Genomic DNA, 15,195 nt, shown 5'->3' with positions numbered 1-15,195 from the left:
AATACTTTAACCAATAAATAAAATTTCAAAACCAAATACAACTCAACACTAAAAAGCTAAACTAAGGAGTTGTAATCGTATCAAAAATCAAATTTAAATGAGACCCAATCAAGCAATCTCATAAATTTTATAAACTCTAACTCCTCAAAGCAAAACCAAGAAAAAGATGACAAAAATAAAATAACACGTCGGACTGAAATCGCAAAACAAGAGTAACAAAAAAATAAGCACAGCTTTCAAACATCGTGAACTCTATTGATAAGCAATATTCAAATAAAAATCTTAAAAAATTAAATGCTTTTGATACTATATAGCAAATTAAATTTATAAAAAATAATTGATATATTCTATTTTAAACGTTGATATTTATACACATATATAAAAACTTAAAAAAAAAGAGATCGTATTAATCTTATAATTGATCCTATAAATTTGCCTATAATTATGCACTCATAATTATCTTAATTCTCTGTATCTACAACTGTGTATTAAAATATAATGATGTAATGAATTCATTCTTACCTCTGTTATAAGATTACTAAATATTATAATTATTTATAAATAATTTCTTATCTTTTTATAAATTAAGCCTTTAATATTATAATTATTTAAAAATAAATCTAATGTTTTTACAAATTGATTTCTAGCAGAATGAATATTCACTTATTGAGTACATCAAATATGAAAAGCTCTTAAGACTGACTGCATGAATATGAGCCTGTTGCTCTTGGTGCAATAGGAGCTGTGGCTGTGATTATGACGTTGATATGTGATAACCGATGGGTCTCATATCCTGGGCTGAGTCAGACCCTACGAAAATATATCAAACTCAAAGTTCGGAAAGCTCTTAAGCAGGCTTTTCCAACAGTTTAGGTTTGGGCTCCGGCATGCATGGATGGGACGTGGTAAGGAATAAACAAAACTAATCCCTTCGTAACCCTATTCGCATGCGTACTGAAAAAAATTAAATGGCCGTCTGACATAGGTAAAGAGACTGACAGCCATTTCGATACTCAAATTAGTAAATTAAGGAACAGAGAAATGCAATTAATCAATTAAAACTTTAGTAATATTAGAGAATAACATATTTTTATCTTTATAATTTTTCTTTTTTTAATACAGTAATAATAAGGTGTTTATAAATATGATAGTTTTTTAATTATCTAATTGTAATGTGGCCAATAGCTTGATTAAAGATATCATCAACCAATTTTACAATTACAAATGTAATAGAGATACGAGGGGTACTTATTAATAGTAATTTCATGTTCAAATTCACATCATTAAAGAGAATTGCGAGTTTAATGATACAATAAATATTATAATATTTAAATTTTACTTTTGTTAAAATGGATTGTATTTTTCACTGAATCTATCTGGCCATAGAAATCTTTTATAATAATAATAATAATAATAAAATTTAAATTAAAGTATTAAACTGTAAATTTAACTAAATATGAGGAAATTAGTTATTACATATGAAAAATATAGTAAATAATATTTTGATAATTTTTTATTAGAATGATATAGTATGGATTAATTTGTAGATTTTTTTTAAATATAAAAAATTAGAGCTGAATTTTAAAATTAAAATGATTAAATTATTAATTTTATTAAACTATAGGGGTAAATTATAATTTGCCTTTTTTAACATCGACACAGCAATGTGTATGCTCTATACCTAATTACATAATCGCATTCTTAGAAAATAAAAATAAAAGTAAATAAAAATACTATATAAATTAAAGTTGATTTCCACCGACGCTGAATAGGGAGAGCGTCTGCTCGGCATCAATATCTACCCACCAGCCACAACCACAACCACAAGACCAAACGGCGCTGGAAATCAATACAACAAACGACTCTCTCGGTGGCCGCTTACCGGGATCTACCTCTTCTTCTGTCACTCTTTCTCTCAGCAATCCCACATCCGCAAACACGGATATTTACACAGATATTGATTGGAGCACTGATAAGATGACCACATCAGGCGGCGGCGGTGGCGGCCGCTACATGGCATATTCTCCGTCTCCGTCTGCCCCTCACTCTCCTCATCTTTCTGGCTTACGCTCTGCTTCCTCTGCTCTCGTCGAACAAGAAAAGTAACTCTCTCACTCGCTCTTTTTGAAAAGCTAATCAGAGAGAGATCTATATCATTTTCCTCACTTCGTCTTTCAGCTAGGGATCTAGCTTTTGTATTGTTGAGTCTTTGATGGGTGCATGTGTGTTTTGATTTTGTTCTGATATAATTATATTTGCTTGATTGCTGTTGGACTACACTTCTACTCTGAGTGATCTCGCTGTTTCATGTAGTATTAAGAGGTGATTTTGTTGGATTAGCCCGAATCTAGTAGATTTAATAGTTGCTCTTTTAATTTGTGATCTGTACCGATCAAACTTCTCTCCCTGTCTCCCTTTGGGTTTTTGTCTGCCTTCTCATTTCCTCACATTTTTTTCATAACTGTTATGACATGATCATGCTGTTGTTTTGTATAATAGGATGCTGAAGATTACTTCTCTATTGCATTTGAATTCTAATCTTACTTCCATTGATGACGTTTTGAAATCATACCTGGACTTATGTAACAACACTAATCGAGCGTCCCTTCCAACAATGCTTATATCATATTTCCAGTTTTCATGTTATGAACTGCAATATTGCTGCCATTACTTTTAATTTTCCCATATATGTTTATTGATTTATATGGTAATGTGATGGAATAGCACAATGTTGGGCCCCCTTTTCATGCATATGCTGTTTTCTTCCACCACGTGCAATTAACTCTATCACTTTCACTTTTATCAATTGACCACAATCTTCATATTCTTAACATGGACGTGCTTGTTTGTGTGGAACTATGGATATCACCTACAACTTCATGGTTAATTGACCAAATTTGGCTTATTTTTTTCAACTGCAGATATCTTTCAGAGCTACTGGCGGAGCGGCATAAGCTTAGCCCATTTATGCCTGTGCTCCCTCACACATATCGATTGTTAAACCAGGGTGAGTTTTGTAAAGGTCACTTGCCATTCTATTCTGGTTATAGTTACAGTAACAACAAATGAATCCAAATGTGAAGATTTCAATACTCATGTGTACAGATGGAAGTTAGGATCATTAAATGACAATACATGGTCATGATCTGCATCAACTGATAAATAGTATTTATCAGCTGATGGTTCTCTAATTTCTAGAATAAAAATATAAATTAGGACAGACACAAATGCATAAATAAATGAACTTTTGGTAAGATTGCTACACTCTGATTGAACGTATAGTGATTGGATTCAAGTCCATAATAGTTTTTCCTGGTAAATCAAAATTGAGAGGATTATAAAAGAATGTAAGTAGATCTCATGCACTAGTCTTTTTGCTGTAATGATTTTTAGGTATATAACCAGTGGCAGTGGTTCACTGTATACAAATTGCTTATAAAAGGGCAGCTATTGATAAGTTGTTGGCATGTAAAACTTTAAGGATGTTTAGGTTGCAGTGTTCTGCTCTGTTTCTCTTTCTTTCTATTAAGTTAGACAGCTATGCCTCCATAACTACACCTTTATTTTGTGAATTTTTCATACCTATAATTGTTTTTAAATATCATTTGGCAAATGGTGACTTAAATATTTACCGTCTGAGTAAAAGGATAGAAATTATCTAAGGTGAGTAGAAATCTCATCTAGGTTCCAGTTTTCCTGATCTGCATAAAGTTATTTTGTTTTTCTATCACAGTTGGGTTTGGTGTAACTTGGTGTTAATTGCATAGAAGGTTCGCAAATTGCCGTTCAAATCTATAAAACCACGAAATGGTGATGGTTTGCAGTAACCGTTAAACTGGTTTTATTGTGGGTTTAATTATCAAAGCAACATTCTTACTAAATGAAGGCCAGTATGGGCATATAATTAGACCTAGTGGAGGAGCATCAGAATTGTTTATAAACTATGCTAATAGAACTAAGTGCCAAAACAAGAAGGAATTGATATTAGACGACAATTGAAAAATGCTCAAGTTGAATCGAATGGAGTTGCATATAGGTGATTCGCTTGCAGTTTTTTGAAACTTTGGAAAATTATTTCCATATGTTGTAATCATATTTCTTGTATTTTGTTCATAGGTTGATGTGCTTGCCCAAATAGGTATTACACTGCCAATGGCCTTTTTTTAAATGCTTTTTAGTTTGTTCGTTCTTTCTTTCATTCTTTCATTTTATTTTTTATTTTTTATTTTTTATTTTTTTTTGGGGGGGGGGGTGTGGTGGGGTTCCTTGTATTTTTTTCATAGGTTGATGTGCTTGCCCAAATAGGTATTACACTGCCAATGGCCTTTTTTTAAATGCTTTTTAGTTCGTTCTTTCTTTCTTTCATTCTTTCATTTTATTTTTTTTTTTGGGGGTGGGGAGGTGTGTGTGGTGGAGTTCCTTGCCTTATTTGTTGTTTGGTTGCTTCAGTATTCAAATCCTTTGAAAGCAATGGAAGTGATAGGAGCAGTTTATTGCTGAAGAGGGTATAGTTGTAGTTGGTTGATAATTTTTTGTTTAAGAATCTTTTGGCTGTAATTCTGCAATTGCTTTTGTTTCTGACTTTCTGTTTCCATTTTGATCAATGGCATTTGTAAAGGCATTTGATTCTCTTATCCTTATAATGCAGAAGAGAACTTGTTTCTATTACTTCTCTATGGAAGAGGTAGAACCCTGTAGTCTAACCAGTTTTTGAATAAGTAGATAACGCATGCATGTAATATGACAAATAATTATACAGACAAATGTGGAGGTTTTTTAAAATCAGATTACTTGGAGATTTTCTACCATTACATCTTTGTAAATGAGTTGTTTCACAGAAAAGGAGAGAAGAAGATAATTGTTCTAAAAGTTTTATTAGGCTGGCTAATGGCTATGCTTATATTGAGTGCTGGAGAGACCAAAAGAGAATAAAAAATGAAAAGAAGAGAGGAAGAAAAGAAAATGTTAATAATGAGAGGCGCTTACACACAAGACAAAAAAAAAAAATTCAAATAACAATATTGTTTCGTTGTAAGGTTGAAGGCATCTTTGAGATATGTTGATAGGTTTATTGATATGATTTATCAGTGCTGCATCAATATGTTAGTGAGTGGATTCAAGTACTTGGAGAAAAGAGAGGAAGAGGTGGACAAAAACTGGCTTGGACTAACTTTGTAAAACTGATATAGCCATAACATACAGAAAGTTTGGCCCAGAGCAAAGTTGGGTGGAGGGAAAGGATTCTTGCTGTTGGTTTCCACTAGTCGGAATAGAGTTCTATTAAGTCTACAATGAGGTCTTGTATTTACTGCTTGGTTTGTCTGTTAAATGAAGTATTCTTCATTATGGATCCTTTCCGATACTAGAGGCAGCGAACAATCTAGGAGACTTCACTGCAGGACAATGGTAAATAGAGGTTTCAGTGTGGAATAATTTGGATGGTATAGAAACCTTCTTACTTACATATTGTAGTAAAACGAATAGGAGAATACCTCAATTTTCTCATTGAAAGAGATTGGCTTATTCAATTAGTTGGGCTATAGGCAGTTACTTGCTGGTTGGTAGACTACGCACTGTATAATTTTGGGGAGAACTTTTTGACCCTGAGAACCTTGATAGGTGATGTCAACTTGTCCTTGTTCATTTTATATGGAAGTGTGCATGAAGAATGTATTAGCAAATTCAAATGCTAACTCTGTAGCCAAAATGAAAGATTTACCTCCACAGATTTCTGTGTTGAGTGTTGACTTTTTTCCATTTTGATTTTGCTTTCTAATTCTGTTTCTCCTTTTCTCTTATGAGAGAAATGTCTGTTTAACTATTCCTGTTTCTCTGTCCCTGATGTTGTACACATGTAGAAAAATTTCATATACACGTGTGCTAACATTAAGTGGTGAGGAATTTTTGATGGTGCTTTCTTTTCTGCTGGCTGTGATGCAATTATCTTTTAATTATGAAAAAATGGGGATTATTTTTATGAATTACTTATTTTTCTGCGTTATCAAACTAATTAATCAGGTTATGTGTAACTATATTATTTTCTTATTTATGCATATAGAATAGGTCTTGACATTTTGGTCCTTAGCCTTTCATATCAGACTAAGTTCTTCTGAAGTTTAAATATATTTCATGGGGCAAGTGTTGATTTTTAACTAACTCAGTTAACAATCCGTCTTGTCTCTCCATTTTGTGGTGACTGCTAACCAATCTGTTAACAATGCTAACCAGTACATCTTGTTCTTGAAAATTGACATTTTTGGAGCAGAAATATTGCGTGTAACTACACTGTTGGGGAATGCATCAGTTTTAGGTCAAAGTGGGCTTGAACATGCTAGCCCTCTGGCTTCAGGTGGAATATTTTCAAATGGAGGAGCCGATTCAAATGGATGGGCATCACGGTTTCAATCAGAAGTACGGATACTAACCATTAACATAACCTTATTTTTCCATCTAATTTTACTGTTTTCTAGAAGCATTCCTGACTAGATGTTTTACATTATATGCTAACTTTTAACTTTGTTTGAGTTTGTACTTTAAATTGGCAAGCTTTTCATGACAGGTAGTATGAGTCTGAGGCTAACATCATCGACCAGCGAGAAAGTAGTTCTTAACTTTAGCATGCTGTCCCAGAATCTCTTTTTTAGTTGGCTGGTTCTCCTTCCCCATGCTTTTCTTAAATTTCATGGAGACCAAATTCATTATTTTTCCCCTCTAATTTTAATAGCGATATGGAGACTTATTACATGAAAATTCTTCATATCTTTTAATCAGGATGCCTGACATGCCGTGTACTAAGCTAGGGTTTGCTCAAATTAGGAGTGCTAAGACAATTGGGGTGCTAATACATTTTGTGCAGAATGATGACCTTTAGCTTATCAAACGTTGTCGTGTGATCTACAATTTTGCTGAGGTGGCATGTCAGATGCCTTGTACAAAGTAAAAGATGACATTTCTGTTCAGATTGCTAGTGGTTGTCAAATTCATTTAACATTCTGGTTCCATTACACTTCAGTATAGATTTTAAATCGTCCTTTCTTATTGCCTTATGTGGTTATGCTTGAATACAATAAAGTTCAGTTTAGTTTACAACTTTGTGGTTTTGCTTTGAGGTCTTTATTCTTTATGCATACTGTCTTGAGCTGCACCTAGGAAGCCGAAAGTGTTTTTGAGACTCTGAAGCTTCTCATCTCCTCCATGGAAACCAGACAGCTGGATTGTTATATCATTGTGGTTTGACAACATTTAGAATTTGTTGTGCAGATGTCAGGTTTATTACAGCCATCATCAGCACAAAACTGGCTGAGTTCTCAAGGCAGCTCATCTGTTCTAGTTGTTAAGAGAGCTATGAGAGTTGATATTCCAATCGACAAATATCCTAATGTATGAATTATTTCCATCCCATGTATACTTTTTTCATAGTTTACCTTTTCCTTGTTATGTGACATCAGTTTTATTGCAGTACAATTTTGTTGGGCGCCTCCTCGGCCCTAGGGGAAACTCTCTTAAGAGAGTGGAAGCAAGCACTAAGTGCCGTGTTCTGATCCGAGGGCGTGGCAGCATTAAGGATCCAGCTAGGGTAATAATAAGATTGTTCTCTCTTTGGCCGTGGTGATTATTTTTGCATTAACCTTTCTGAATATCATTATGATTTGAACATGATATATCTTTTTGGTAGCACCAATGATATTATAAATGGAACTGCCTACTTGATTTATAATTTAGAAGAACAACCTTATTCCTGAAACTACAGGGGTCATGATAAATTATCATTTTAATTTTTACAAGACAAATTAAGTCTGGCAAGTGAAAGTGCTGTATTATGATTGATGACTAAACAATCTCTTCTTTCTCATGGAACATAGTTGCAAAAAACCTTATACCAAACTGGAATTGTTGAATGTTCATGCCTACTAATGAGAATTCTACCATTGTCAAAGTCTGCTCTTCACAATATTATAATTAATGCTTTGGGAGCATCTGAGAACAGTTATTTTCACACTGCATTTGTGTTACTTGAGCTTTTTGCTTGTATGAATTATTTTCTGTCAATTTGTCTTATTATAGTAATATTTGCAATTATTTATTACTTGAAGGAAGAAATGATGAGAGGGAAACCAGGGTATGAGCATCTAAATGAACCTCTTCATATCCTAGTTGAGGCAGAGTTACCAGTTGAAATAGTTGATGCTCGCCTAATGCAAGCACGTGAGATACTTGAAGACTTGCTGAAGCCTGTGGTTAGCAACTTTATTCTTTCATAGATCGGGCTAGCTTGCAAACATCTTTCCTTCATATTGATTCACTGTTAAATATCTTTTGCAGGATGAATCTCAGGATTTCTACAAGAAGCAGCAGCTAAGAGAGTTAGCAATGTTGAATGGTACGCTTCGTGAAGAAGGTTCGCCTATGTCTGGTTCAGTCTCCCCCTTCCACAATAGCCTCGGTATGAAGAGGGCCAAGACCCGGGGGTAATGTATCCCCATGCTTAGTGGGATATTGGAGCATGTTTGTTTGTCCTGCCAGTAATCAGCAGTTCCCATGCCACAGATGTTGCTGTGTCAGCCATTGCCTCCGACTGCCGTCGGGGCACTGGCACTGTTGGGTTCCAGTTCTAACTTGTTTCTATATCAAGTGTGTTTATCTTATGTTTGGGGGAGGTTTAATGACAGTATCACATAGTAGGAGGCCGGTTGAGTTCGGGGTTTGCTTTTATATGTTGCTTTAGGCAGTTTGGACTCCAAAACTGCCCCCGTGTTAAATTAGGATTTACTATATAAGCGTGTATTGACAGTTTGGTAGTGATGGGGATTTATGTGAGAAATTTGTGGATTGTATACACATAGCAATATCTATCCTAATGCATGTTGTATGGGATGGAGTGTTATGTATTATGTATTATTATTAAGTGTAGATTGAACTTGAATTTGAAGGCATTCTTTGTTAGCTTCTAGTGCAAGATATATTTGCTTTTCTGCCTCTTCTCTCCTCCATTTTCTACTCTCTCTTCCTTTTTGTGGCATCCTATTTTTTGCTGTCTTTATGGCTGTTGGGTATATGCAGGTGCTGGAATTTTGTCCATTCGGAGATCCCACTAGTAATCCTGGTAAGGAGAAGCAACTGTCATTAAGGTAATTCCGTTACTACCCTTTTTTTTTTGGTTGGGATTTTGAAGGTTAATACGGTCTATGTAGAACACGACTGGGAAAGAAGCCTTTGAACAGAGCCCTTTCAACTCTGGTTAATTATTCATTTGCTTTTTTTTTTTTTCAAAATAAATCAAATTAATACTTAGAGAAAGTTAGTCTTTATTTATTTTATAGAAAATATTTTTAAAATAAAATATTTTTGTAAAAAGTAATTTTCCATTTCCTAGTGTTTAGAGCGTTAGAAAATTGAGTTAAAAGAAAAAAGAAAACTTAGCTCATTTAATGGATGAGCTCTTTTGAAAAATTGAACTTATTTTTCATATTTTAAATTTTTTATTAAAATTTTTATATATAATTTATTAATATATTTTATTTTTAAAATTAAAAGTAAATAATAAAAAATAAATTATTTTGTTGAAAAATATTTTTTAAATATAAGTTATTTATGTATTTTTATATTTTAAAAGAAATGAACAACTTCCATGCGTAACTTTTTTTTAATGGTATCATTGATCATACAAGCTTTCAATTATCGTTTACCATCTTATAATTAAGAAAATTGTTGTAATATTTCACAATCCTCTGAATAATAAATAATTAAATTAAAAGGTTTATGCCTCACGAGACGTCAGATTATGCAATCCATTATTCCTTGCTGCTTTTTTAATGAGTAAATCAGACTTAAAATGGTTGGCAATTTCCTAGCGTCCTGTGAACACAACTTTTTGGAGCCTTTGCAGAGATTAAATTTAAGTTTTTCATAAACATTAAGGATTTTAATAATATTCAATTTAAAATTTTCTTAGTTAAAAGAAAATTATTTAATTATTTTTAATTTAAAAAATTTTTATTTAAAAAAATGAGATCTTCTATGATATATATATATATATATATATATATATATATATATATATATATATATATATATATATATATATATATATATATATATATATATATTGTACAAATAAATTTAAATTATTATTGTAAATTCTTAATCTTGATATGAACTTAAATTACAAAATAAATTAGCATATTTACTTTAGCAATTTTTCTAAAACTTTTCCTAATGTTGAAAAATAATTAAAATAAAATAGTCATTTAGTCTGCAATACAGTCCGCTACTCTCAGAATGCCAACAGCTCAAATACATTATTATTTTTATTATGTTATTATACAAAATAAATATCAACATTTAAAATTAAATATTTTTATATAATTATAATCTAATAACTATTGAATGTTTACTTTTAAATAAATAAAAATGAATTACACAAATTTATTAACCTCTGAAGCAGGTTTAGAGGAATAAACCTGCAGACTAGATTCGAGCTCATCTGCCGAAAGAGAACTCAACTTCAAGCTAAACAAAGATGCAGCAGTGCTGAATACATTTTGAATTTATCAAGTTTAGTATTGCATTTAAGTTCTATTCTTGAAAATATTTACATCATAATTGGATATGTAATGAAGAATTAGTATCAACTTCATCATTATTGGAAATGCAAGCAAGTCCTTAGGAACCTGAGATCCAAGCTTACAGACTACTTCCGGACATTCTCTTCAATCTTCGTCTTCCTCCTCGTCATCCTCTTTGTCGTCATCAATTCCTTCGTTGTCATCATCAATACCAACCCAACGAGTGAATGCAAATAAAAATTCCTTGAAGTTCACCGTTCCATTTTTATCCCAGTCCATCTCTTCTGCAACAGTAAACTAAGTAGACTTAGTAACTTAACCCTCATGGATACCTTGTTCTCAGGCAATTTGGTGAAATGAACCCATCAGAGAAAACAATGATTCGTCATACAGAAAAACACCACCTTTAAATGCTAACCAAGTTAAATGGAACCCTGGATTCTTTTCAATTCGAAATTCATTAAAAAAAATAAAAAATTCAATCTTTAGGTGCCATTGTAGTGTAAGTGGAGCAGCATACGCAAAGAAATGAATCTTTTGTTTTTTTATTCTCTCTCATCCCTGTAGTATCTGCTAGATCATATGCACATGAATATGAGTAACCATAAAATGTAAGAAGAGTTAAGAGAGAGAAATAACCAAATCTTTTCATTGCTATTCGTCCAGAAGAGCGTTCCCCTGATTCATTTATGGCTTGAACCGTCTCATTCTTGCTGACATAACCATCCTTATTCTTGTCCAAGAAGACAAATGCATCGACCAAGGTTTCGAACGTCGCCTCCAAATTTGGCAATCCCATCCGTGATTTCTAGCATTGTCATGGAACACACGTAACAGAAAAGGCACAAACACAACAGAACAGGACCCAAAAAAAAAAAAAGAAAAGCCAAGATGACAACCTCTTCTATCTGCACATGGTCAGATCTAAGGGGATCGAAATCATCTCACAACTCTCACCAACCATGTATCTAAGGTTTTACATCCAGATGTAAAAATGTCTAACATGCAAAAAATTTAACAAGGTCCTCCACCTATTGGCAGATCCAGAAAATTTTGTCACTGAAAGTTATGCATGCAACACATACATATATATTTGTATAAACTGAAAAATAAGTAATATCTAACTAGCAAGAATCAATGAGATTTGCGTAAATAAAAATAATTACATATTCATTTAAATAAAACTTATAATAAATCACCAATAGTGTGTAGTGTGGGCAATTTAAACGACAGAGCGACGACAAGAAGTAAAATAAGAGAGCCAAAGAGAAATAATTAAGTGGCGCAAATCTGTAAAGACAAACTCTATATAGTGGAGGCAAAGAGAAATAATTGAGGGAAGCCAGTTTTTTTTGTATAAAAAAAAGGGAAAAAAGGAACTACACAGGATTTAAAAAAAGCAGTGGGGGTAGATACCCACACTGCTCCCATGGTGGACCTGCCCCTGCCTCTACTTATAGAGGAAATAGTCAGAATATGCCTGAAAAAAGCAAGATAACATTCCAGAAGACTGGTTTCAAAACGTTACGTTTAACGCTAAATAAAACACCCTTATACAACATAGAACCTAGTCACTTTCAGTCATAAAATAAATGCAAAAGCTACAGTATGATGCCAGACAAAACAAATTTTACAAAAATACTATGCAATACTTCCTATGCTAGTTTAAGAAAAGAAATAGGGAACCTAAAGTCTGGTTGTGGAACATTGGGAAAGCTATCACCACTCACAAAAAAACAGCTTGAAATGGAAGAATCAGTAAAGAACCTATGCTATTAAGTAATAAACATGTCATCAGAAAATTTGATTTTTATATATCTGCTAACTACAGATTAAAAACATGGTTGAAATATCATGTGAAGACAGTAAAGGAAGCTTAGAAATCGGATACAGCATGAAGAGAAGCAGGATCATCCTTAAGAAGATACACTATACAGAGAAGTACAATGAACTCATTGAAGTTTATCACCATATCATCATTAATATCACAGGCCTCAAATAGATCGTTAATATCCTCCTCTGTAAAAGAAATCCCCAGCTTTTGGAAACATTTTCTCAGCTCTTCTTGATCAATTGTATCATTGGAGTCCTCATCTACAAACATATATAATGAATGCTTACCTCTTGCAAGTGCTTAAAATATAAAGAGATATGTGTGCTTTTTACATCTGAATACACAAATGTCACATAAATAATGAGGATTTTGAATTTTAATGTGTATATATATATATATATAAAAGAAATGCTCATAGGATCAAAAATTTATGCCATGGTTAATGACTATTGCAGGGGAATTTTCTTGTAAAATCTAAGTGCAGAATTACTTACTCCATAATTGTCAGGTAAATTTGAGCAAAAACTGAGTACTGATTTTAGTTTAACAATATGCTGTGCACATCGGTATGTCACAGTAACTTTAAGGAAAGATTTTGATGCCTAAATTCCACATATAAAGCAAGAGCATGATGACATTTAAGTTTAATCACAGGTATTTACTACTGCTAAATGAATTGTACTAATTGGGAAAACAAAGAAGAAAGATAGATTCCTACCAAATTCTTCAAAGATATCTTTACATTTTCTTAAGTTCTCATCAATTTTTGGAAATTTCAAGATCAGGCTGTTGAATGATTTTATGGTACATCCTTCAGCTTCCCTCCTCTGCATGGCTTCAACCATTTTTGCCTCAAGCTTCGTTTCTGGTATCCACATTTGCTTTTGTGAACCATCCTTTACCACCACAGTTCCCATTGTCACTTAATAAGACAAAATGCGATGTGAGATATATGGTAGTTCAATTATGTGTCTGCCAATACCCAAATGAGGATGTTAGAGCAATACTCAAGCAAGGATGGAACAACCTAGAAGCAAATAATGAAGCATGAAGGGACAAATCGTTTTGGAAGATAAATATGTAAAAACTCTTCAATCGATGAATTATAAAAAAATCCAGAACTATATAAATACCGTGATTGATCCATTTCCAGGTTAAAATGTAAATCCATATTTGTAAATTATTGCCTTGAATTTTAACCCCTTCAAAGTCCTTTGATGGCTTATGTCCATAGTATGCTTTTATAGGAGTTATGTTAATGAATACATCAAATTGACAACCTGAACTGCAAATTACATAATTATTTGATTGCTGCAATTTATGAAGAGTATTCCCATGTCAAATCCTCGATCCATTTAATATCTGCTAAGAAGCCATGAACACGTATTGAACAAATTATAGCTTCCCAATATTCATAAATTATGTTTCATGTAACTCTCCCTTTTTGGTTCACTTGGCATCAATATTGTGTGATAGCAACCAAATTGAATATAATATAATTGACTCAATATGCAAATGATAGACGTTCAAACTTATTTATTTAGAAACTTTGAGCACACAATGATTCATCAATATTTAACTTAGGCTGCTCTATTCACACTTGTAGGTCAGCTTTCATGTGATGCATCTAAGCTGCCTAGAGCCTGCAAGAAGGAAAGACTCGTGCTCTGGAACACCCCTTTATCATATATCAAATTTAGGTATATATTTGGTTCAAATTGATGCAATTTCATCAAATTATAAATCTATCAAAGGCATATCTATCCTCTTATTAAAGCACAATTACATGTAAATGAAATGCCTCACAGAAGATCAAAAGTTGAAAACAAATCATCCTAGGTACAAAATGACAGAGTGCTTGAAACCTTGATTATTGATGAAAAATAAACAGCAAATGACTGATCAAAATCACAGATTTCCAGAGTCAGATCTACTTGGGTGAAAAAAGTCAAAACGTAGCCTTTCATTTAATGAATGAACAGGGAAGAAATATCCAAAATATACCTTTATTCATTTTTGTCCCATATTGCAAAGGGTAACTAAAATTTTCCTAGTCATTTATTTCCATTGCAGATTTACAAACAATCCCTAATAAATCATTAATCAAAACAAAACCAATCTCAATAACTAAAAGTTAAAACACAAAACAAAGACAAGGGTATGCAAGAATGAAGAACATAAACTCTACCCAGAAACAAATTAGAGCTGGAGAGGCACAAAACAACAGGACTTCGCCAAGCCTCCTCCCTGATTAAACTGTAGAAAACAAAAACTGTGAATAGAAACAAGAATCAGCAGAGCAGGAAAGATGGCAAGAGCCCTCCAAACACCAAAAAGAAAGATGACCCAGGAAAGAGAATCTGAAACTGAAAAGAATGGAAAGGAGATGTCAATGCCAAAGTCGAGGGGAATGGGAAGTGTCGTGAAGTAAGTTTGGGTCATCAACCCCAAGCTTCGTGCTACGCCCACCACGTCCTAACTATCTTTGCCATTAATAACCCACTTTCTCTGACTTCTCCATTTTCCTTGTTTTCTTTTGTTTTTGTCCTCCAAAGACTTCACTAAAAAACAAACAATTAGCAGACGAAATTGATTGGGGATATCAATTTTTAATATCAGATATGAAATGGTACAATTATTATTATTATTATAAAAAATGATACAGTTATTCATCGACTATACATAGCAAACAGGACAATACTGATTGGCTCTCTGCAATCCTGTTTAAATATTTCAAATTGGTGATCTATTTTTAAAGAAAAAATACTATTTTATTATTTAATTTTAAAAATTTTA

General features: G+C 32.9%; 2 protein-coding genes across 4 annotated transcripts; one reads left to right on the top strand and one right to left on the bottom strand.

Moving 5' to 3' along the window:
• The first annotated feature begins 1,756 nt into the window (after positions 1-1,756).
• LOC110615081 (KH domain-containing protein At5g56140) lies at positions 1,757-8,976 on the top strand. The gene is made up of 7 exons (XM_021756787.1): positions 1,757-2,102; positions 2,922-3,007; positions 6,266-6,411; positions 7,261-7,380; positions 7,460-7,576; positions 8,094-8,237; positions 8,323-8,976. Exons 1-7 carry the CDS (start codon positions 1,978-1,980, stop codon positions 8,470-8,472), a joined length of 888 nt encoding a protein of 295 aa, XP_021612479.1. The 5' UTR covers positions 1,757-1,977; the 3' UTR covers positions 8,473-8,976.
• Positions 8,977-10,365: 1,389 nt separating this feature from the next.
• On the bottom strand, positions 10,366-14,959 carry LOC110615694 (probable calcium-binding protein CML21). Of its 3 annotated transcripts, none has more exons than XM_021757726.2 (5): positions 14,588-14,959; positions 13,118-13,321; positions 12,457-12,659; positions 11,205-11,373; positions 10,366-10,849 (listed from the first exon to the last, which is right to left on the bottom strand). In XM_021757726.2, the coding sequence occupies exons 2-5, from the start codon at positions 13,314-13,316 to the stop codon at positions 10,710-10,712; spliced, it is 711 nt and encodes a 236-aa protein (XP_021613418.1). In that variant the 5' UTR covers positions 13,317-13,321; positions 14,588-14,959; the 3' UTR covers positions 10,366-10,709. The 3 variants fall into 3 exon arrangements, with proteins under 3 accessions (XP_021613418.1, XP_021613417.1, XP_043812996.1); XM_021757725.2 differs by having other exon boundaries at positions 13,118-13,371; positions 14,588-14,957; XM_043957061.1 differs by lacking the exon at positions 14,588-14,959 and adding an exon at positions 14,404-14,428.
• Between the last annotated feature and the right edge of the window lie 236 nt (positions 14,960-15,195).

Source organism: Manihot esculenta, chromosome 5 (assembly GCF_001659605.2).
Source record: "Manihot esculenta cultivar AM560-2 chromosome 5, M.esculenta_v8, whole genome shotgun sequence".
NCBI classification, from domain to species: domain Eukaryota; kingdom Viridiplantae; phylum Streptophyta; class Magnoliopsida; order Malpighiales; family Euphorbiaceae; genus Manihot; species Manihot esculenta.
The sequence above is the reverse complement of the archived record's forward strand: the minus strand, read 5'-3'. Positions and strand labels throughout refer to the sequence as shown.